The sequence below is a fragment of the Taeniopygia guttata genome, chromosome 1A, assembly GCF_048771995.1.
Source record: "Taeniopygia guttata chromosome 1A, bTaeGut7.mat, whole genome shotgun sequence".
Taxonomy (NCBI): Eukaryota; Metazoa; Chordata; class Aves; order Passeriformes; family Estrildidae; genus Taeniopygia; species Taeniopygia guttata.
The window spans coordinates 46,043,384-46,066,018 of NC_133025.1; the positions used below are offsets into that span (position 1 = coordinate 46,043,384).

At 41.1% G+C, this 22,635-nt stretch overlaps 1 protein-coding gene across 1 annotated transcript in view; it reads left to right on the plus strand.

Annotated features, from left to right (window-relative positions):
* Window positions 1-22,635, plus strand: part of UTP20 (UTP20 small subunit processome component) — a 62,863-nt gene that overhangs the window by 21,802 nt on the left and 18,426 nt on the right. Inside the window, exons 20-40 of the mRNA XM_030262505.4 lie at window positions 717-796; window positions 1,462-1,705; window positions 2,266-2,478; window positions 4,101-4,191; window positions 5,913-5,998; window positions 6,546-6,671; window positions 7,205-7,371; window positions 7,880-8,088; window positions 10,831-10,974; window positions 13,315-13,394; window positions 14,279-14,505; window positions 15,417-15,561; window positions 16,000-16,087; window positions 17,169-17,312; window positions 17,961-18,011; window positions 18,107-18,259; window positions 18,779-18,934; window positions 19,314-19,454; window positions 20,254-20,391; window positions 21,604-21,743; window positions 22,242-22,321. Coding sequence (XP_030118365.4) covers window positions 717-796; window positions 1,462-1,705; window positions 2,266-2,478; window positions 4,101-4,191; window positions 5,913-5,998; window positions 6,546-6,671; window positions 7,205-7,371; window positions 7,880-8,088; window positions 10,831-10,974; window positions 13,315-13,394; window positions 14,279-14,505; window positions 15,417-15,561; window positions 16,000-16,087; window positions 17,169-17,312; window positions 17,961-18,011; window positions 18,107-18,259; window positions 18,779-18,934; window positions 19,314-19,454; window positions 20,254-20,391; window positions 21,604-21,743; window positions 22,242-22,321 — 2,903 coding nt within the window. The remainder of the gene's footprint in view (window positions 1-716; window positions 797-1,461; window positions 1,706-2,265; window positions 2,479-4,100; window positions 4,192-5,912; window positions 5,999-6,545; window positions 6,672-7,204; window positions 7,372-7,879; window positions 8,089-10,830; window positions 10,975-13,314; window positions 13,395-14,278; window positions 14,506-15,416; window positions 15,562-15,999; window positions 16,088-17,168; window positions 17,313-17,960; window positions 18,012-18,106; window positions 18,260-18,778; window positions 18,935-19,313; window positions 19,455-20,253; window positions 20,392-21,603; window positions 21,744-22,241; window positions 22,322-22,635) is intronic.

Genomic DNA, 22,635 nt, shown 5'->3' on the forward strand with positions numbered 1-22,635 from the left:
GTGAGATCTTCTGAAATTAATTTGATCTCTTAAATCTTAACCTGTGTAGACTCTTCCGCTTACTTCCTGATTTTTCTTACTTTAAAGGGAATTTGCAACAAATACAGTCAAATAACATCAGAGTTTTTAGTCAGAGGTAGCAGGATTTGATTTAAAGGAACAAGAAGTCTCTCTCAGTTTCCTCATCTGCCAACTTTTCTGTCCTTACTGGAAAACCTCTAAAACCTACTAAATAGTAGGGAAGTCTTACCATGGTGAAAAAATAAGTGACTTCTTTCAGCATGACTTTAGCTTCTTTTTTCCTTCCTTTGTTGTATGATTAAAAAGGATGGGATTTTCCTCTTCAGACCAGTGAATTAATTAAAGAAATAAAATTAAACCAGCTCTTCAAAAGATATGTCCATGGTAATTCTTCCTTTGATTCTATATGATTTGCTGTACAGAAGTCAGTAGACAGCTTAAGAACATTTTTACTCAATTTGAGTTTCATTTGAAGTCATGGGAGACAACCAGATTATTTTAATAACAGTTGACATTTGGGATCCATGAGAAAAGGCAAGGAGGTGCTACAGCTGCATTGTGCAGATGTCCTGTCTCTGGACAGCCACATTAAAGCAGTGATCAAAGCCTTTGATTGTGGTAGTTGATGACTAGCTGAGTGACGCTTTCCTTTTCTTATCTTCCTTCTAATTTCATGCTGTATTCTGCTTTGTTAGTTCTCATGCAAAGGAAATGGAGAATAAACAGTTCTGGAAGGTCCTGTATGAACATTTGGAGAGGGCTGCTAGCTATGCTGGTAAGTCACCTATCCTAAGCATGGTTATCATAGTAACCCAGCTAATGGTGAATTATGTGGCTGTTTTTCAAGTTCCGCAAATTTATGTGTGATGGGGGAATGCAGAACCAGTACTACTGTCATGTCCAGGGCAGGAGTGGAGAGGCTTGTGGGGAAGCTGTGTCTCCTGTCCTAAACACCAAGAAGTATCTGGAAAAGGCCACCTGCATTACAGGAGGGAGTTGCAGGTTGTGGGAAACCATGCAGCAGTTTTGTCTTTGCTTAAGGCTGGCACTGCTCAGACTGGTCAGGAACAGTGACAAAACCTGTGTAATGGTGCAGACCATCTTCCTGCTCCATGGAATTTCTGCACACAGTCCTTGTGTGCTCTTGAGGTTTACCTATGGGCATATGCAATCTAATATTGCAGTACAGAGATGGAAGTATGCAGCCATTTGTGAACTTCCCTGTTATTCAATGGAACTGAGCCTAGTTGAGAAGTGCCAGGGTTGCAAGGCATCCTAGAACGCTTTCTAAGCAATGTGTGTCTTTCAGGTTGGTGTTAAATACAGTTGTGTCTAAACAAGTGCATGTCGCCAAATGTATTACTTTTGTAATGGGGGATAGATTCCTTGCTACTGGTGATTATGAAGTAACCTGAAAAGATTTTCTTATCTCTTCTGTAGAAATGGAGCTACAAGATGAATTAGATGAACAGGAGGAGAGCATAGGTGAAGCAGAAAGTGAGAAGATACCAGAAGGAGATGTGGGGACTGTCTTTCTGGAGCAGCTGAGGAGTAGAACAGATTGCAGTGAACGGCTGGACCACACAAATTACCGTTTCCTACTTTGGAAAGCACTGGATAAGTTTCCAGACAGAGTGGAACCTCGGTCGAGGGAACTTTCCCCGCTTCTTTTGAGATTCATTCGGTAAGTAACATTTATTTTTCAGTTGAGTGGACGCATTGCTTTCAATATGTTGCTGAGCTTGAAGATTGTCTGTCCCATTACAGACTTTATTTCTTGAATGCATGGCTGATGACATATCTGTTTCCAGTAGAGATAACCTTTTAATTGGAATGTGGAGTCTGTTAGAAACAAAGCAGAGTGAAATGAGACTTACAGTAGGTCTCTGCTGCTCAGTCTCTCATTCATTGACTTGACATTGTCAGTCTCTTACTCAGTTACAGAGAGATTTCAGTGGAAATAAAGTTCCTCTTTAATGAAAACGCACTTTAATTTGGAATCACCGAATACCAGTCTTTTCCCCTAGGATGGGGAAAATACTGGTTTTGTTAGAGACTGATTCAAATTCCTGCCCTGGAGGGAAAGCAGTGGTGTGCTTGCATATGTGTGCACATATCAGACATTATGATGGACATAATAAGATGTTACAGTAAGAATGGTGAGGTTTTTAGTTGATGTTGTTGCCCTGAAACCTTGAAAAATGTTATGCTTCTTAATTACTTCCTTCTTTTTTTTAAACACAGAAATGAGTACTACCCAGCAGATTCCTTAGTGGCTCCATCTCAGGATCTCAGAAGGAAAATTAGTGGTACCATAGCAGCAAAACAGATACCCGCTGAAGAGGTGAATGATGTTGCTATGGAGGAGGAGGAGGAGGAGGAAGAAGAAGAAAAGGAAGAAAGGGAACCATTTAGTATAGGAGTACTGAAAAAGAAAACAAGAAGAGCTGCTGCTAAGTAAGTATTTTTAGTTTTCCCTTTTGCTAGTGCTCTCACATTGAGATGCAAGCTGTGATTTTGTATATATTATTTTTTCTTCTTTTGCTTGTGCTTCATCATTTCTTAGTGAATTACAAGTCAGAAATTCTGCCTGTACAGTACTAAAAATCGAAATACATTGCGCAGGTTTTATCATTATCTCGTAACCTGCTGACCAGTCTATGGTGTGTTTTACTTTGGGCAAAAAATGTATAGTATTCTGGTGTTTTCAGAGACTCTTGTACCTGAATTCCCTGACTTATCTGTGCATATCTGTTTGTCTTTGAAAACTGTAGGCATTCCCAAACACTTGAAAAAATTAGATTATTTGTTTATGTATTCTGATGTTGGGATTCTGCCATTTCCTGCTCACCATAAATCTTTGTCTTCTTAGGGACCAAGGTTTTTATTTGGTAGACTGAAGCTGCATGTTGTTGAATGTCATTGTTGCAGTGCTGAATACATAGAGAAAGTTGCTCTTTCTATGAATTCTCCCCAGTGATGAGTTCTCCCTGTCAAATATGCCTTACAAATACAGCACAAAGATTTAGATTGTGACACTTCTTTTGCAAAGGATGACCCTGACAAAGAACTTCAAAATACCACCTTCTATGTTGGAACAAGACAAGTATTTGATATGTGACCAAAAGTGTCATTTCATACCAGGTGTCCTATGGGTGTTTAATTTTTTTTTCCCAGGTTCTGGCTTGTATCTGCAAGTTATCAGCAATTAAAATACAGTGACAGTCCATGATATTTTGTTGTTTTCCCAGCCTTCATCTCAGAACATCGGTGGAAACATTAGCTCCTGTAGCTGTAACAAAAGCATGAAAGATTTACCCGGGGTGTGTTAATGAGTTGTGAAGTGACCTCCTTTCCCGGGTCAGGCCTGTGCCAGGGAGCACCCTCTTGTGAGGCTGTACTCTGTGTCCTGGGAAGCCTGGCTGAAGCAGGGAACACCACCTGCCCAGGGATCCCTGTGGGGTTCCTGGAAGGCATCTTGCTGGTCCCTTGTCTGTGCCCAGCCATGAAAGAGGGTGGCCCAGCTCAGGTGTCTGGAGGGTTCAATGTAAATTAGCAGCTGAGTGAGGACAGCTTCTACCAGTTCCACAGTACATATAGAAGAGGAGATCTCACACCTTCCTTATCCTGGTCTTCTGTGTCCCTTTCCATGAAGAGGAGGTGAGGCAGATGTGAGGTGACCCTGCCAGTGCTAAAGGAACTGACTCCCATTGCCATCACTCTGGTAGGAGCAACATGGGCACCAGTTGTGGACAAGTGAATAAACAAAGATAAATACAGAATTTTGGTGTTCTAGGCTGGCTTGGCAGAGAGGAGTAAGCTGCATCCTGACTGTACCCCTTTCTCATGAAAACTGAGCCTACCCAGTGCTACTGAAGTAAAGGCATTCTCTGTGCAGTGCAGTGACAGCTGGAAGGAGCTGCTTAGGGAACAGGACACCTCTTGATATGCCTAAAATAGTGCTGAAGACTTAGGATCCCCTTGTGTTGTGTTTTGTTTTCTTTCTTGTTAATGAATTTTAATTAAAGTTCACTGTTTGTTTCATGGATATTTTGAAACATAATTGCTTTGTTTTGCAGGCAACTAATAGCGCATTTACAAGTTTTCTCAAAATTCTCAAATCCTCGTGCATTGTATCTGGAACAGAAGTTACATGCCTTGTATACCCAGGTGAGGCTATCTGCTTACTTTTAGAAATGCTACTAATAAATTAACTCTTTCTTATTTGAGAGCAGTGTCTAATACTGAGGAAACCTGTCATTTTCTGAACTCAGCTGTGATAGCTGAAAAAGGAACTGTCCTTGAGAGGACTTTCTAACAGGCTTCACTTGAAATGAGCCCCTTAGGCAAAGATCTGCTTAAGATACCTGGCTTTGTTTGCCAGGAGTGGCACTGGCAAACAGATCTGACAGCAGCCAAGTAGTAATCTTTGGCAAGGTGGGTGAGTGGCTGCAGAGGATATCTGTTTCATTTACGCTTCACGCAGGATATGGAGGAGGATTTAGAATCCCAAACTCGGTGAAGATCTAAGGTTTGTCTTTGTCCTATGGTGTTTTGTGTACCAAGACTATGGCCAGTATGTACAAGAGATCATCAAACATCAAAAAAGGAATTTCTTCTTGAAGAATATTCAATCTGCTTGATTCTGGGGATTTCTCTGAAAGAATTGCCAAAAGTATGACTTCAAAGAGGGATTATAAATCTTTATTTTACAATCCTTAAAGTGTTTTTGTTTTTTCATTCTTTAATTTTATGGGGTTGTGTTGGTTCCCAGCTTGTGGATTTGTTCAGGTCATTGGCGTTTGCTCTCATTGTTCCCAGTTTGTTTTCTGAGGCTGTGGGTGTTGAAAGCTCCATTTCTTAGTCCCTGAATTTGACAATCTCTAGCAGACATCCACTCTGTTTCAGTCTATCTCAAAGTATTGCTTGGGAAAACAGTTGATCAATGTGTTTGCTTACTGGTGTTCTTAGCAAAATATTGGACAGTTGTGTAAAGGTCAAATCACTGTGGGAAGAACAGTCTGGCACAATAAGAAAGACTACTTCACTTACTGTTTGCATTTCTGTGTCTTAGTATATGCATTGTCATGTCTGGTGTGTCCATCTGGCATAGGGACATCATGGCAAAGTGACCTTTGATGACACTGGCCTGTGCTATTTGGTGGGAGACTGAAGAATTGATAAAGATGCTGCCTGGGAAAATTATCTGTATTTCTCAACTTCTTTTCCCTGTCCTAATGAATCTCAGAATCACAGAATATGCTGAGTTGGAACAGATCCATTAGGATCATTGAGTCCAGTTCCTGGCCCTGCACGGGACACCCCAAGAATCAAACCATGTGCCCAAGTGCATTGTGCAAACAGTTCAGTAACTCAGGTGGTCTTAGTGCTGTGGCCACTACTTGGTGATGTTTAGTGTCTAGGTTATGAAGAGTCATCTTCAAGAGAAGGCGAATCTCAGTGAGACTTTGCATCCAAGTGTTCCAAGTAGTTTGTGTTTGTCACAGGAAAGAAATACAGATATCTTGGAATGGTTTGGGTAGTCTGCTTTTTAATCTTCTTAGATACACAGCTGATCACTGGCTTTGATGATAAATGCAAACACATAGTGGTCCAAAAGACAACTATGAAAACAACAAATATTATAACTGTCCTGTGTAGAAAGGAAGGAAAAGTGTATTTGAACTATCAGCAGCCATGCCCCTTTTTATGAGTGAAAGTTGTGCATGTACATCTTGCCTTTATACTGGCAACACATACATTCTGCTTCCATTTAAATAAGTTAGTCCAAAACCTGCTTGAACCTGTAGCCTTTGGGTTGTTTCACTATTTTCAGTAAGCACTTCTGCCTCCTGGATAAGGACTCATTTTCTTTCGTTTGTTATTTGCAGTTACTGTCTCATCAAGACCAGAATGTACAGAGAATAGCCCTTGACTGTATGATGACATACAAGCATCCTCATCTACTGCCTTACAGGTAAGAGCTTTTACATTATTTTAGCATTGATGAATGAGCCTGCTGTCATATCAGAAGCCTACTTTGGGGTCTGTTTTATTTGGGTCCTGTATTTGTTGAAGACAGATACGTAAAGTTTAATTTTAGCCAGCTGTATGTTTTGTTTCTAAGAGAGGAAATCAGGTCTTGAGGTTGATTAGTGTCTCTTTTGTGTTTAGAGAAAAATAGCAACACTTCCATTTTGTCCCAGAATAGTGGCAGTAGTGTTAGTAGTAGATATCTTTCGTACTGATGATTTATAACTATCCAAAGAAAGTGACAGTATAAAACTGTAGTTTATAGTTAAATAATTTCCTTGGAATACATCCAGGACTTACTTGTCTACATAATTAGCTTGAACTTACTGGCTTTTAAGTTTTTTTTTTTATAAAAGGGTGAAAAAATAGTACTTTAATATTTGTACACAGCAAGGATAGATAGGTAGGTAATAAGGTATAGATGTATCTGTGTGTCTATCTGTCTATTTTTATAACCCTACCTGCCCTCAAATAATGTTTATTACTCTCAGGGAGAACTTGCAAAGGCTACTGGAGGACAAGAGCTTTAAAGAAGAGATAGTCCATTTCAGTATTTCTGAGGAGACCACAGTAGTAAAAACAGAGCATCGACCAGATCTCATCCCTGTTCTTATGAGGTGTGTTCTGAAGTGTGAGTTCAAAAGCTTCATGGCAGAGTACCTTGAGCAGAGAGTTGTAATGCTGCTTCTCATTTTGAATAGTTGAGATAAACCTATGGTTAATGGTATAGTTTGATGATTTAGTTTGTGATATTCTGTATGGTTTTCTTATTAACACATTTATATAATGTGTTATGCAAATAGTGTTTTCTTTAAAAACAGCATTTAGTACATACTGTTTCTACTAAGGATTACAGAGAACTATGAGAACGTTTCAGTTCATTGAGTGTTGCTAGCTATTTGCAGTGATATGAATTGTCCTGCAAGGTAACCAGTTTTATACCTGAAGTTTCCAGCAGAGCTTCCATTGTAGAGGCAGAAGCTGATCTTTTGCTAAGATGTTTTTGGGCAATATGTAGTAGTTCAGTGGAGAACATGAAGGGAGAACTTTTATTAGAGAATATTTTTAAGCAGAGTTTCTCCTGCAGAATAAGAGACTGGAAAACAGATGGCTTGCTGAAAGCTAATGCAACCTTTTTTGGTTCTTGAAGAATTCTCTATGGCAGAATGAGAAACAAAACAGGGAGCAAAACACAGGGCAAGTCTTCAGCGAGCACTCGCATGTCGATCGTTCTGCGATTTCTGGCCGGCTCGCTGCCAGAAGAGATACGGATGTTCTTGGATCTACTCTTTGAAGCTGTGAAGCAATTCAGTAATGGTAGGTAGGCCATAGAAACTGGGGGTGTGGTATTTCCTGACTGTAGAGGTGTGGGAGAATAAATATGCTTAGTACTGTTACGTGCTTCAGTTTGTCTCTTAACCATGCCTTGAAAGAAAACCCTTGGTAAGGACTAGATTTCCCCTGAGTTTCTCCTTACAAAGCATGATTGCTCTGTTTTGTGTGTCCAAGGTCAGAAAAACTGAACAACTTGCCACAGCTGTGCAAGTCAGCTGTAGCAGGCCAGGAGTGGGTAGTGGCTGGCATCATAGGCTAGCCTGAGTATCATGGCAGTAAAGAGAGCTTGTAAAGGGCTCTGATTCTGTAGCAGTGGGAGACATCTAAATATCAGGGAGATGGAGACACAGAGATGTTCTTATTTAAAAATCTGACTGTGAGGATCTGTAATTTAGGGCCAAATTCCACTATTTTTCACTGAAATATTCTTGTTAGTGAGTGTCTTCATGGTGCCTCCCTAGATAATTTGCTGTTCCTTTGCCTGTCACAGGGCCTTGCCAGACTGCAGTCCTTCAAAGTATGTCAGAGCTGGATTTAGCTAAAGTCCTGCCTCTTGGGCGTCAGCATAGCCTCTTCAATGGTCTTGAAGTTGTGTTGAAAAACATGGGACATTTGATCCAGCAGTACCTGCCTGAAATTCTACAGATTCTACTCTGCATGACTGCTGTGGTATCCTGCATCCTCCAGCAAAGAGAGAAGGTACAATATATGCAAACATAAAAATTAAGTTTCTTTCTCTCCTCTTCCTCTGAGCTTACACATATAAACAGGGCTTTACTGATACAGATAAAGAGAAGTTGAATGCCATTGTGAAGTTTAGCAATTAGAAGTCTGTCAAAATAGAGGCCAGTGGTGCTTGTCTGAAAGTGCTCCAGGGCTCAAGCTGTGCAAGCAGAGTTAGTGTATTTAGAAAACTGATTTGAACTGTGTTTTTGTTTGAGTTAACTGAAGGGAGAGTTGAAGGTAATCTCTGTGCATTGTTCCTACCTGTTTTGTGGAGAGATGGGCATGAGAGCGAGATAAATGTTCTGTTGTAAACATGTTACAAGATTTTATGGCTGGAAATTGAAGTTTGCCATAAGGATGGAGTTTCTTGGCTGCAAGGATAAAACATTTGAGCAGGGGAAGGTGAGGTTTATTGTTCCTTGCCTGAAGACATTAGATCAAACCTTGTCCATGAGCTGTTTTGTTGCAGTGCTAGACGTCAGGGGTGCTCAGCATTGTGGATGATCACAGCGATTATCTGCCCTGCATGTCTCCTATCATGGGACACAGGAAGGACATGGCTACCAGCCATGCTTTCAGCACACTAGAAGCATCTTCAGCTCTGTATCAGTAGTCATACTAATCCAGTGTTACCATTTGGGACTTAGCCAGGTGTCTGCAGAGCACTGGAAATGTTTTTTCCTCTGCTGAGCAACAGCTGTACATGCAGAAGGGGTCAGATGAGGAAAATGTCCTGTTAGATTGGTTGCACCTAAAGGTGGGGCATGTTGGCTTATTGGTGCCCTGTATGCCGGGGAGCAGCACAGACATCCCTGAGCTCTAGTCCAGCTACTTGGGTCTGTTGCCAGCTGCTCGGAAACTGTAACACTGAGCCAGGCTTTTCTGTCTTCCTGGTGCAGAGCCTGTTCATATATTGGGTGGGAAACAAGCAAACTGCACAGTCATCATCATCACTGTGTTGTTGCAAGGCATTATGAGATGATGGCCTGAGCAAGTGGGAATGAATGTTTGTCACCATGAGCGTGTTCTTGCCAAGAACCAGCTGTGAGCATTTGAGGTTAGAACTTGATTAGAAAAAAATCTGTCAAATAAAGCAAATCCTTGCAATAGGCAGTGTCCAAGGTCTCATCATTGCCTGCAGACTACATAGAACCTGGTAACTGTGTTAATTTACAAGGAGGATGAGCAAATTTGAGGACATCAGCATCCCGCAGTCTGACTTCAGCAGTGCATTGCATATGCCTACATGTTGCCAATGAGGACAGAAGATGGGAGTTCTAAAAGCTGCTTCATTAACTTGTAGGAAAGCTGCATTTTTCCAGAGCTGCTACAGTAATTCTGTCATGGTTGTGTAATGTCAGGAGTGACAGTCTGGTTTTCATCTGAACTTAATTTAGCACTTCATTAGCCATGGGGCTGTTAAAAGCTTAAGGAAGAGTGTGAGAAATCTGTTTATCTTGACTAATAATTAGAAGACATTCTTGAAGTTTGAGAGTAATTTATTGCAGGCTGATACTGCCTGGAGAGTTAAACATCAACCTCGACCACTTTAAGATAAGTTATTAATTTACCATTTCCTACTGATTGTGTTCACTGTTGAGTTTCTTTGTCCTCTCAAAGGCTTGATCTCAGAGAACTCTTAAGGTGATTGGATAGTGGAAACCTAAAATTGCTTCGTTTGGAGGTTGCTATAAGCAATAGTATCCTGGTTTGTGTTTCTTTGGGCTTTCAAACAGTTTATTTGCTACCTGGAAGCTGATTGCACTCCATTAGTACACATTCAGCATAGCTTAGGAGATCCTGTTGCCAGAGCTTGATCAGTTCATTTTCCACCATCTCCTCTTTGTCTTTTTTACTTGTGCTTTTGGATTCTTGGATCCATTTGTGGTGGATCATGATACCAAGACCCAAAAGAGCTCCAATTTCAGACGGTGGCTTTCATTTGCTCTCATGTGGCTTTGTTGTTTCTGAGGCTGAAGTTCATTACCTCTGCACTGTGGAGCTACTTGATGTGCTCATGCTGTGAGCTGCATTGCACAGTATGGAAATTATTTAGGCTACTCAGGTCAAGACTCCTCTCAGGGAGGAGAGTCAGAATACAGCTGTGCATGAATTCCCTTACTGGAATGCTTTTCCCAAGAAAGGCTATGGAACATAACCACTAAATGGGTACAGGAAGCACCTTCCTGTAACCAAATGCTATACTCTATACCCCACCCTACTTTGCTGGAAGACATCATTCACATTCTTTTCTTCTCTATTCCTCCCCCCTTCTCTTAGTCTGCTGATCTCTTCCCAGAAGATCTTGGTGTGCAAAGTACAGCTTCACTTTGAAGAACTGATTTCAGTCCTTTCAAATGTAAAGCAGAATTGTTTAAGTGTCAGAGTTTGAAATCTAATTAATTGTAGTGTAGCTTTCTGCATTGCATCCAAAAGGGGCAGATGCTACTGGGTTAAACCTATCAGCATGGATTCTTTATGAGCTGAAGGAGTCCTGTGCAACTGACTCAATGCAGGAATAGGCAGGCCCCTTCTAGAAACATTCAGGTCACCTCTGAGATGTAGTTTGCTACTGTGAACAGGTTGCAAGAGAAAACAGAAGTTTCTGCAAAGGATGTATCTGGTCAATCAATTGTTTGGTTTGATTTCAGAGCAAGTAGTAGTTGTTCTGCCAAGGTCTTACTGGGTTGGGTTTTTTGTTGGTTTTCTTTACAGGTCCAACCTAGGTTGATTAATCCACTGAAGAATTTGAGACGTCTTGGTCTCAAGCTTGTGGCAGAGTTTTTTTCTGATTATGAGACCTACAGCTTTAGTGCGGAAGAGATTGATGCAGTTTTCCATGCTGTGGTATGGCCTCAGGTAAGTATTTCTAGTTTTTCCAAATAACTTGTTTGAAACATGTACCATTCAGAAAACTCCAGCTATACTGGAATCCATCATGTCAGCTCTGTCCATTGCTAGATTGGTTGTGGCCTTGGACAGATTGTGGCATCCTAGTGTGTCTGTGCAAGGCCAGTTTCTTGGTTCTTCTCTGATTAGTCCTGGAATAATCAAGTGACAGATTAAAGTACAAATTAATTTGTCTGAATAAAATGGATACCATTTCTTTGTTCTTTAACCACAGAAGCAGACTTCTTCCCTAGATGCTTCAAGGAAGCTAAATAATAAAAGTCATTTCCAGGTGCTACTTTTCTGTGTGGCAGTTGGTGGGTAGGGGACTGCAGAAGCAAATGCTGCTGCAGGAAGGGAAGGACCCAGGAGGGTCTGTCAGTAGGCTGAGTGGTCTTGAGCCTGCCTGCCAGGAGTTCCATGTGAGCACAGTGACAAAGCACAGGCTTGTGGCTTTTACCAGAGAAATTCAGATCACCTCTGAGCTTGGAAAATGCAATGGAGATGGAGGGAGAACACAGGATTTAAAATTAAATTATGCTGTCTTTGTCAGTGCAGTGGCTCTGGGGTTGTCAGGGAGTGCCTGTACCAACTGCTGGGTTGTCTCTGCTCTAAAAGCAGTTGTGTCCATGAAAAGGTTAACTGAGTAAGAGGGGCTAACTCCAAGAGTGCTCTTCCGCAGAGGCTTTTAAGGTATCCAAATGTCCAACTTCCTTGCAGCAGAAAAGCCTGTTTAAGAGCACTGGTCTAGTCTGTGAAACAGCAGAACTGCTTCTCTAGACATTTTGTTTGTTTACTGCTACACTGTTTCTGCTCTACCACTAACAATATGTTAGTATGATTATGTGGACAGTCGATAAAATAGTACCAGGCAGTGCATATAGCTCTGTATTGCACTGGGCTGGGCAACAGGAAAGTGCATGTTCCTGGTTTGTCCATGGAGTCTTCTTACAGCCAGGGTGCTATGTGGGAAAAGCAGTGAACATTTTTTGCAGTTCCAGAGCAGTTCAGGCTTTTGGTCAGCAAAGCACTTAAAGGTTTTGTGGAGCACGGTGTTTGCAAATTCTGAGTAACTCTGAACAAGATGTACTTCTGTTACTAAATAGTTGAAATGCTTCTTATCCTTACATATGTCAGGAAGACAGATGGTTTTGAAGCTTAGATGGTAGTACAATCCAGAAGCTCCCTCTGGAGTCGTTTCTGGTGAACTTCATGAAGATTTGTTTTTGGCAAAAGAATAATTTTGACTTGTGTGCTTTCCTTTTTTAAAGCTATAGAACTGGAGTGTGTAAAAAATTCGTGGAGAGGGCAAATTGTTTTAAGCCTGTTGAACCTGCAGTTGGAGTTTGCTGTTGTTCATAGCCCAGGATTTTGCTGCAGAGGCTTGTTAGCCTGCACAGCAGCATTCCTGCAGGATTGGATTAATGGTTTACTCTCCATTGCATATCATTCAGGAAATCTCTGTTTTATGCAGGGCAATAATATTACCAGTATTTGGGACAGGAGAAGATTTCTAAGATCCTGGCTATGATGATCAGACCTGCCTTCTTTTCTGTTATGCTGAGGTCTTTGAGCAAACTGAGCTAGTCCAAACCCCACATGCACCATTCTGCCTACCACCTGTGAAAGCACTGGAGCCTGCTCTGCCTGTGTGTTCACTAGTGGTGCCCTGCCAACAGTCCAGCGTGGTCACAGTGGAAACCCACCTGTGAGACTTGGGTGGAGCCTGTTGGGCTGTGGAGTGTGGAGGGTGTTGGGCTGGGAGAGAGGAGGGTGCCCTGTGTCACCTTAGCCTGTGTCCAGCTGTGGAGGAGCAGCAGCTATTCTGTGTGGCTCCAGCTGGCCACCTCTAAGGTGGGGTTGTTTTGGACACAAAACCATGGTAGGAGATCCCATTCATGGGATGCAGTACGATGTTCCAGCCTTTCCAGTGAGGCCATGGAGATACAGACCAGGTGCTGCAGTCAGGGCATTGGAAGTGTGTCAGGAGTGTGTTTTGGGTGCTGTGCTTGAGATTTCATAGGTATGTCTGGGAGAGGTTGCCAAGTCTCTGTGGCAACTGTGAGGTGTCAGGGAATGTAGTTTCAAGGGAAGGCAAAAATGGTAGCTGGAATACTGTATAAACAGGAGTAAAATTATCTAAGAGTCATTTGATAAATAATGAGGAAGTTGGAAAATTACTTTATAAAAGATTGAAATTACTTTATAAAAAAGGTAAACTATAGAACGTGAGGCCTTTGTTAGAGATGAGGTTTTTAAGAGGCTTTACTTACTTGTGTTGAGTTGGTGTCTGATTTTTCTCTCCTTTAGGTCTGCAGACTGGCTTCAGAGAGTCAGTATTCTCCAACTTTTCTGCTCAAACTCATTCACACCTGGAGTAAGAACCCCAGGTAAGTGTTCTTTTGGAAAAGAAACCTAAGTACTTCTGAATACATAAAACACAAGGGGAAAAGAGCACACTCTGAATAATTGTGTCCAAACCCATATTTTCTTTTTCCATTAGACTCTTATTCTTTTGATAGCAGTCAGAGCAGCTGGGAAGCTTTCCAGTTTATGCAAGAACTCACTTATTAATAGCTTGTTTTTTTCCATGTATTAATAATAATAACTAAAACACATATACAGCCTATACCAAACTCACAGGTGAGGAGGAGGTCTGATTTCTTAGGATATGTTCATCTTGACCAATGACTTCTTAGTCTTATGAGATGGAAAGTCAGTTTTATGGTATATATAATTTCATTCATGTTTTTGTGTGTCTCTATTTCTTTCTATTTTGTGAAAGAGTATGAGCAAGTTCAGCATAGAATCTGTGACTGAGAGTCTGTTACTGAAAGTTGTTAAAGATCTTTTTTTGATTCAGACACTGTGAGAAGTTCCAGCTCAACTGTCTTGAGTGATTTTTGCCTTTTCCACAAACTCACTGTTTTTCCTTTGCTAAAGTATCTGGTGTTTCTTTTGAGGACACCTCATTGGTAGGAATGAAGACCTTATGTACAAACTTCTGTTAAAAATGGTATTGGATCACTAGGTTAGGAGCAGACTAACAGGAGACTCAGGCTGTAGAGAAAGGATTAGAAAAGGGACTTGATAACCTCTCAAGCTCCATTAATGGTATTTTTCATGACACTGTTGTTCTGATTTTTGTGCACTTTTTTCTTGGTTGAAGTGGAAGACAGTCATTATTTTTTGTGTGACTTTTCGCACAAAAGAATTATAAGCTGAAAATTCTGAACTTTATTTTCAGTGAACCTTTTTATAATCTTTCTCTCAGGTATTTCCCTTTGCTGGCCAAGCAGCAGCCAGATCATCCAGAGAGTGATATACTGACAAATGTTTTTGCTGTGCTGTCAGCCAAGAATCTGTCTGAGGCCACATCCAGCCTTGTGATGGACATTGCTGATAGCCTTCTCAACAGCCCAGATTTTGAACCCACGGAGCAGGTTTCCAGTCTCAACGTGACTGACTGTGTTGTCACGGCCACTGGAGATGTGACAGAAGGTATGCCTGCCTGAGAGTTCTGAGAGACATGTTGGGTGCTTTAGATGGAGGTGTTAGATTATGGAGAGATTGTCTAAGAATACTGGGGAAGAGGACCTCCGGGCAGAGATAGAAACATCAAGGTACAAATACGTCTTGTGCTCAAGAGCTGTAAAGTCCTGCTTGCTTGATAACTGATGAAGTCCATGTTTGAGTATCAGGGTGCTGAGCACAGAGAGATGCCTTATGAAGAGGGCAATGTTGACCTGTTCTGTCTGTGAAGCTTTGACTGATACAAATTCAAGAACTGCATTGCTGACTTGGCTCTGCATCTAGCACCGCATTTTATATAAAGGCCCCATTCCTGTATGCACATGATCCTGTATCACTTTGATGTTTAGTCTGTGCTCCCTGACTGGAAAGACCTGGCATCTTTGAGAATTAATAGACAGAACAGTAGTGTGCTGTGTTTGATGCTGTGGAGACATCTTTCACCTGCAACACTCAAAGCTAGTGAAAAGGAGCATGTGCCCTTGTTATGGCAGCTTTGATTTACACAAGAGGTCAGTGGTGGAATAAAGAAAACCACATCTACAAAAGCTCCAGTCATTTTAGGAGGTATTGCTACTGTTGAGGAATGTCCTTGGTACCTTCTGATAAGCCTGCACTTACAAGGCTGTTACTGAAATCTGTGAGGAGAGTGGTGTGTGCTTTCTTTGATCCCATCTCAGACATGTTAGACTCGGTCTCAGCAAGTGCTGGTGCTTCTTCCCAGCCACCAACTGCCCTCCATGTTCATAGCTCCCATTTACTTATTCTTCCACTTATGAAGCCTCCTTTATCCTAATTTCCCCTTTGAGTAAGGTTGGATCTCCCTTCCGTTTCTTGCAGCAGAGTTTCTTGGGTGTTGCTAACTGTTGTATTACTTACAGAGCCCCTCAGCTTAGGTTGCCGGTTGGTCCTGCCCCATGTTCCTGCCATACTTCAGTACTTCAGCAAAACAATGTTAAGTGTGGAGAAGGTGAAAAAGAAGAAGTATAGAGCTCAAGTCAGCAAAGAGCTGAGTATACTTTCCAAGTAAGTGATTCTGAGAGCCTGAAACAGTTAAAAAGCTGGAAGGAGGGAGAAAGAAAGAGGCTTATTGTAATAGTTCCCAAATTAAAAAACACTGTGTCTCAAACCTTTTAAATTTGAAACAGTTGTAAATACCTGGATCTGTTATTGACCTTGCTGTTTCCTGGTTACTTAGGTGGTAAGTTTTCAGAAGTTGATTCTAGCTGATTTTGTTGCTGATCAAATCTAATATCTCTTGAGGTTAGAAAAAGGTGCAGAAATGCCTGCAGTCATGTGGAACTGAATGCTTAGGCTGGGACTGTGAATTTGGTAGATATGCTCTGGTAGCCTGGATAGGCTGACAAAGCCTTGTGAAATGACACTAGTGCTGACAGACTTCTTTGCTCTGTATTCGTAATTGAAATGATATAAAAGAGTAAATTACCTTGTCCAATTTTGCAGGATCAGCAAATTCATACAAGAAAAGAGTCAGAATTCAGTGCTTGTGAGCCTTCTCCTCCCTTTCCTTTATCAGACTAACATGGAGCAGGTAGGTAAAAATTATGTCCTCCCCCCTACTAAACATATGTTTTTCTTTTAATAAAAGAAAAGGCCTGTAATCAATATGACTTTTAATTGTATCTTAAAGAAAGTCATATTGATTACATGCCATTTCTTATTATTAGCCTGGAATCAAGTCTTCATGTATTTGTAGTCTGCTCAGAATGCAGTGCCACTGTGTGTTGATGTGCACTACTCACCCAGAGGTGCCAGTGCCCAGACTGATTCTGTTCCCCTTTGTCATGGGGAAGGTCTGCAGAAGTTATAATGCAGTCTTTACTGTCTTTGTCACTGTAGCCAATCCACCAAATTGCTTGCTTTGAAATAATTGCTCTTCTTCACTGTGGATTTTATTCACTCCAAAGCCACAGCATCTGAACAGTAGTGTGAATACATGTGGCTGAGTATGTGGTGTGTGTGGTGTACTGGGCAGCGCTGCATCAGTCTGCTGCTGGATGAAAGGCAAACCGTATGCAGTACTATTTTGGGGGTTTAAATCTGTGAGTCATTAGGGGACCACATGTGATTGCTGTTGAGGGAGGTCATGCAAGAGCTTCACAGTGCAGTGACCAGGCAGTGGAACACATTGCCTAGAGAGTCTGTGGAATCCCCCTTATTGGAGATACTCAAGACCTGTCTGGATGTAATCCTGTGCCATGGGATGATCTTGATGGGATAAGCAGAGAGGTTGGATCAAATTGGCTCCTGTGGTCCAACCTGACCCATTCTGTGAAGTATATAATGTTCATCTCACATGTTCAAGAAAGACTGCTTTTTAAAGCTCTATTAGTTCTCCTGACCTTTGAGTCCTGAGGAAAGACACATAAAAGAAGTCTTTATTTTGCTGACAGTCATCTCTTAACACTGTATTGTTTCTAATTGAGAGGCTGCAAGTACTTCTGAGAGATTTGATGATTGCATTGCGTCCTTCTAGTTCTTTGTTCTCATTCAGTATCTCTGATCTGAATGAAGTACAGCAATGTGCACTTCGTGTCTTGAAATATGTTCCAGGGAAATGAAATGATCTTGTGAGGTCTCAGTACTTATTGAGAGTTATGTGTCTCTTTCAGGGTACGCAAATTGACATTCTGGAGACAGTGCAGAACTTGCTGAGGCATTGCTCAAACCCTACAAGCTTTCTCAAACCACTGGCAAAGCTTTTTTCTGTCATCCAGAACAAACTGTCTCGAAATAAGTTGTGCTTGGTATTTCAGGTATTGCATTTCTACATCTTTCTATGCTTTTTTTAAGAGTAAATTATCTTGTGGTAATAAGGTAATTTAGGTATAAATTAATAAGGTAAAATAAGAGGAGTGCATGACATTTATCTTTGTGTATGACTTCAAAAATCTTTTTACTCTTCTTGTGTGAAGTGAAAGTAATAGAATTCTATGTGATAGCAATTAATGAGCTGCACAAAGATTTGTAAAAGCTTTGGCTTACAGCCTGGTTGATGTGAGCCTCACCAGGGATCTTTAGTGTAAGAGAAGCAAAGCAAAGCACCTAAACTGCAACAAATCCTGCATGTTGATGAAATAAGAATGGATTTCAGTATCTTGAAGATTATTTTTATTTGTATTCTTCTCTCACAGTTTATAGTAGAATGTTCTGTATTACTTTGAAGTGACTTACATAAATACATAAATTTTTAGCAGTAAAACACAGGAAATGTACAGTGTAGATATTTGGAAATTTAAAATACATGTCCTCCAACTTACATAAGAAAGGCTCTTATGGAGGTTCTAACTGGAGAAAGATTAATGCTGCTGCTTTACTTACTTTTTGTCTCAAGTGGTAAAGTCTTGAATTACCCAAATTTTTAACAATTATAAAGTTAACTGCATTTTTATGTTTCTTTTTAGACTTTATCTGACTTGGATGCTAAGTTGAAGTATATTACTGATGTTGTTAAGGTATGTACAATTTCTCTCTCTGCTCCCTTTTTCCCCCAATACGGTATGATCGCGTTTCTGTCATTTTTCATTAACGACTTGTTGCTCTGTTTTAGCTGAATGCCTTTGATCAGCGACATCTGGATGATATTGACTTCGATGTGCGTCTGTCAGCATTTCAGTCAATCACAGCCCACATCAAGGAAATGCAAACAGTGGATACTGACTTCCTCATCCCTGTCATGCACAACTGCTTCTATACCATCCAGGTTGGCTGAATGTTCCTTCTCTTGCTATATGCACCACCTGTCCCTGATGAATCTAACTTTCAACTTACTTCCATTGGCTGTTTTTTGGCACCACATAACATTCAGAAAGTATCTTTAGGTATTCTTACAAACACATTTTTGAAGTTTTGTCTGTTTACCTTTTCATCTGTGTCCCAAAAGGCAAATACAGTGCAGCACAACTTTTCTGTCAGTGAGCCCTGGAACTGTTTGATCATTTGTACTGGATAAAAGGCACATTACAGGCTTGATAGGCTGATTTTCTGTTTGTTGCAGCATGTTCTGGTTGTGTGAGCCTGCTGGTAAAGCTAAAAGGTTTTTTCCCTGATGGGTATGATGGGCATTAATTTGGTACTAGAATTTCTGTAGGATAGCTCTCAAGAGTTTGAGTCTCTGCAGGACTCGTTATGTTGTGTCCAGTGGCACTCTTCTGTCTCAGCTTTTGGGTAGAGAAAGGTGTCATAACCAGACTCATGTGGTGCCATTTCTTCATCCACTCAGCTCGGGGATATGGCTCTTAGTGACAACGCAAGCCTTTGTTTGACCAGTTTCATCCACCAACTGGCAGAAATCAGCCACACAGAAGAGGAGTACAAGGAGCTAATCCAGCACACTCTCCTGGAGTCTGTGAGAAGGGGTCTGAGGAGTAAGACTGAGGTAAGGCAGTGGTATCTGATCACACACTTCCAGCTATCTTCAGGGTAATGAGATGTTTTTTGGGTGAGTTCTCAAAGTCTCCTACTGGGTTAAGAAGTGCAGATACCCACTATAAACTTATCCTTCATTTGAAACTTTATAAAATTCTACAAAATTATAGAAATTAGCTGTGGTTCTCTGTTGTTCAGCTTTTCTTAGCTGTAACTCATTCTTTGGAGGGGAAGCTTTAATTTATATGCAGGCCATAATAGGTGCATTTGTTGTTACCAAGAATTAGGACATTTGACTAAAACACTAGTAAATGACAGCACTGCTCTTCTCAGAATTGTATATCAGCCTCTCCAAGGGATCCTTAATAATCACTGCTTGTTATTTTTAGAGCATCCAGCAGGACTACACATCACTGCTTTCCTGCCTCATTCAGACATTCCCAACAAATCCCGAATTCCAGGATTTGGTCCAGCTGACCAACCGCCATGATCCTGACATGGACTTCTTTGAGAACATGAAACACATGCAGGTAAAAGACAGCAGGCATTTCTTAGTGCCTCTCTCTCCCTGCCAAAAGCATCTTAGTGTGAGGGGATATTTTGCAAAGCATCTGTGTGTTGTCTGCAGAGATATTGAACATGTGTCATTAGATACTGTTATAAAAAAGAAGGATGTAGACATCATCAGGCGTGATTGAGAATCAAAGTCGTGTTTCTATCTAGAAATGTATTGGGTTTATGATAGCCCACAGTCAGCAGTATCCTGAAGATTCCTCTTGACACAGGCATGGAATGGGTCTCTGTTTTTTCTGGCCTGTTCCCTGCTGTTCTCAGTCTAGAGGCTCTGCAGCTCCTTCCCATTCACAAACCTTTGCAATATAAGTGTAACACAAAGCCTGGTCTCCTGGTTTTCCTTGCAGTATGAAAATATATTTCTTCTGCTTTCAGAGGTGCAAGCTGTGAGAGTCTTTGCTGTATCTGTAGTTATATGAAAAGTTGTAAGTTTTTAACTTGTAATTTTCTCTGGTCTTTGCATTTCATTGCAGCAACTGCCTTTTGCAGTTGCCTCCCTTGTCTAATACCTGAAGATAGCACAGTCTTATGATTGCGAATGCACAATGCCATTGACTTGGAATATCTATTGAGGCAAAAGGCTAGTGAAAGCCCAGAGATTTAAGGAAAAAGGCACACCTTGGAAATGACTGTAATGTGTTTATGCCATTGCCTAAAACTGGGACTTTTTCATACCTGTGGGATGTAGGTGCTCTCTTGGGCTAGCTGTGACTCAAGCACTGCCTCATTCACTCTCTCCCATGTGACATGTCTCAGATTCACAGGAGGGCACGAGCTCTGAGGAAACTGGCAAAGCAGCTCACTGAAGAAAAGCTTGTGCTGTCTTCTAAATCCCTCCAGAACTACATCATGCCTTATGCTACAACTGCCATTTTCAGTGAAAAAATGCTTAAGGTAGGCTCTTTTAACTGAATGCATCTAATTGAATATTCTCACCTTTCTTACATACCATTTGCCTTTGAAACCTAACCACTTTAAATAGTTGATATTTTTGTGAAGTGAATTGTAGACAAAACTGCTATGCTGGTTTTGGTGGCAGACAGAGGGTTTGGAAAGTGCAGATGCAGTCTGGGCTCTGTCCTATATCTGCTAAACTTGTCCTACTTCTCAGAGGTTGATCTCTTAACTATTTGGTTAGGGTTATTTGGTTTGTTTTAGTTTTTTTACTTGGGGTTTTATTTGTCTTTATTTTTTATAATCAGCTTCTTATTTTTTACCCTCTGGCTCCAAACTTTTGTCTTCCTGTTTAGTTGTGAGATGAGTTACTCTTAGACAGCAGACTGTGGGAATATAGTGCGGGCATAGTAACAGACGTGTGAATAAATAGTTTTCTCTGGATTTAGAGGGAAACTGCAGGAATTGGCTGAAAACGTCTGAAATCAATTGCAGCTTTGTAATTAAAATTTGAAGGGTGAAGTTTTGTTAGTTACTTTCAGTGAAATTACTTGTAATATCAGTGTGGATAGACTTTCCACCTGTGACTTTTAAAAACCAGGTTTCACACTTCTGTAGTTCCCTGCACACTACCAGAACAGCAGACCTACTTCTATCAAGCGAAGTAAATGTCCAATTTGCTTAATGTCAGAAATATTCTTTTGAAGCTGAAACGATTAGAGCTCAGGCACAGGACCAAGCCCCTGCAGCAGTGCAGTCTATGCCCCTCAGTAGAGTGACTGAGTAGCTCTTCGACCAGAAGGCAGTAAAATATATCAATTGGAACTTTGGTGAAGAAATAGGCACATTTTATTTCACATCTTAAAAAGATGTGACTAGTTGACCAGCAGTGTACCATGTGTTTGTGGTTGGATGCCTTGACACTGGTTCTTGTTCTTACCACAAGTGAGCCCATAGGTTTAAGTATGTGAGAAAAGTTAAATGTGTGTAGAATAATTTGGAGGAAGTGGGTCTGGAGATCTGCTTGATGGACTGTGATTTTTTTTTTTCCCCCCTAACTTGATGCTCAGGAGGAGATCTAAAATAACTAAATCCCAAGTATCCCCACTAGACAAAGGTTACTTCTGTCTCTTGTTGCTTTGGGTAAAGGATGCTTTAGACACATGACCATTGTGAATGCTAACAGCAACTGAATTTCTCTCTTTTGAGCAGTATGAAAATATGGTAACAGCCTCAGTTGAAGTTGTTGGAGCTGTCTGCCGACATCTTTCATGGTCAGCATATTTGTACCACTTAAAGCATTTCATCCATGTCTTGCAAACAGGACAGATCAGTACGAAGCTGGGAGTCAGGTGGGTACCGTGAACAGTGCTGCTCCAGGTTTCTCCAAAGACTCCTTAGGCACAATTCTGTGTTTTTAGGAGCATCTCATGGACTTTAGCCTCTTCTCTGAGGAGAGAGGCTGCTGGCTTTGAGTGGGCTTACACGAGTGAAGGTGTGCATGGCTTGCTGCGTGCGACTATGAAGTTCTAATAGGTTGTTAGTTTCTTATACTGTGTCTCACTGAATGCAGGGCAGCGATTCTGTCAGGCTATCCCTGCTCCTGGGGCCCCTCCATTGCTCCAGTACCACTCTCTGTGAGGTTTCACAATGAGCGAGGTCACACAATGCATGTAGCTGAGAAGTAACCAGTTTTTATTTTCTGGAGCTTTTCAGGATAAACTTCATTATGGTGCAGTGTCACTAAATCTGATGTTTTCCAAAAAGTGCTTGTAAGATTTTTCTGTTGTATATGCATCCTCTTCTTTTTGTGCAGAGGGCTGATCTTTCTTCATATTTTTCTTCTGCAGCTTGTTAGAGATAGTGCTGGAAGCCTTTCACTTTGACCATAAAACACTTGAAAAGCAGCTTATGACCATTGACAATCAAGGTGAGCTTTTTGTGTCTGCTTGTAAAAACTACCTCAAACTGCTCAAATACAGCTAATCAAAGTTTTGTGGTTTACTCTTGACATCAGTTACTTCCGTCTTTTTAAAATGGGCATACTGGAAGCTAGTGTTGACTTGTCTCCTTAGGAGCAGTGTAGATTTTCCTCCTGTGTGTTGACAAAGTCAGGAGAGGTGTAGGAAGTCATCGTCACCCTACCACTCCATCCCAGATGTCTGTTTAGAAGCCAAAACAGCCCATAATCTGTGTGGGGCACAGATTATGCACCCAGCCACAATGGCTGCTGACACACCTGAG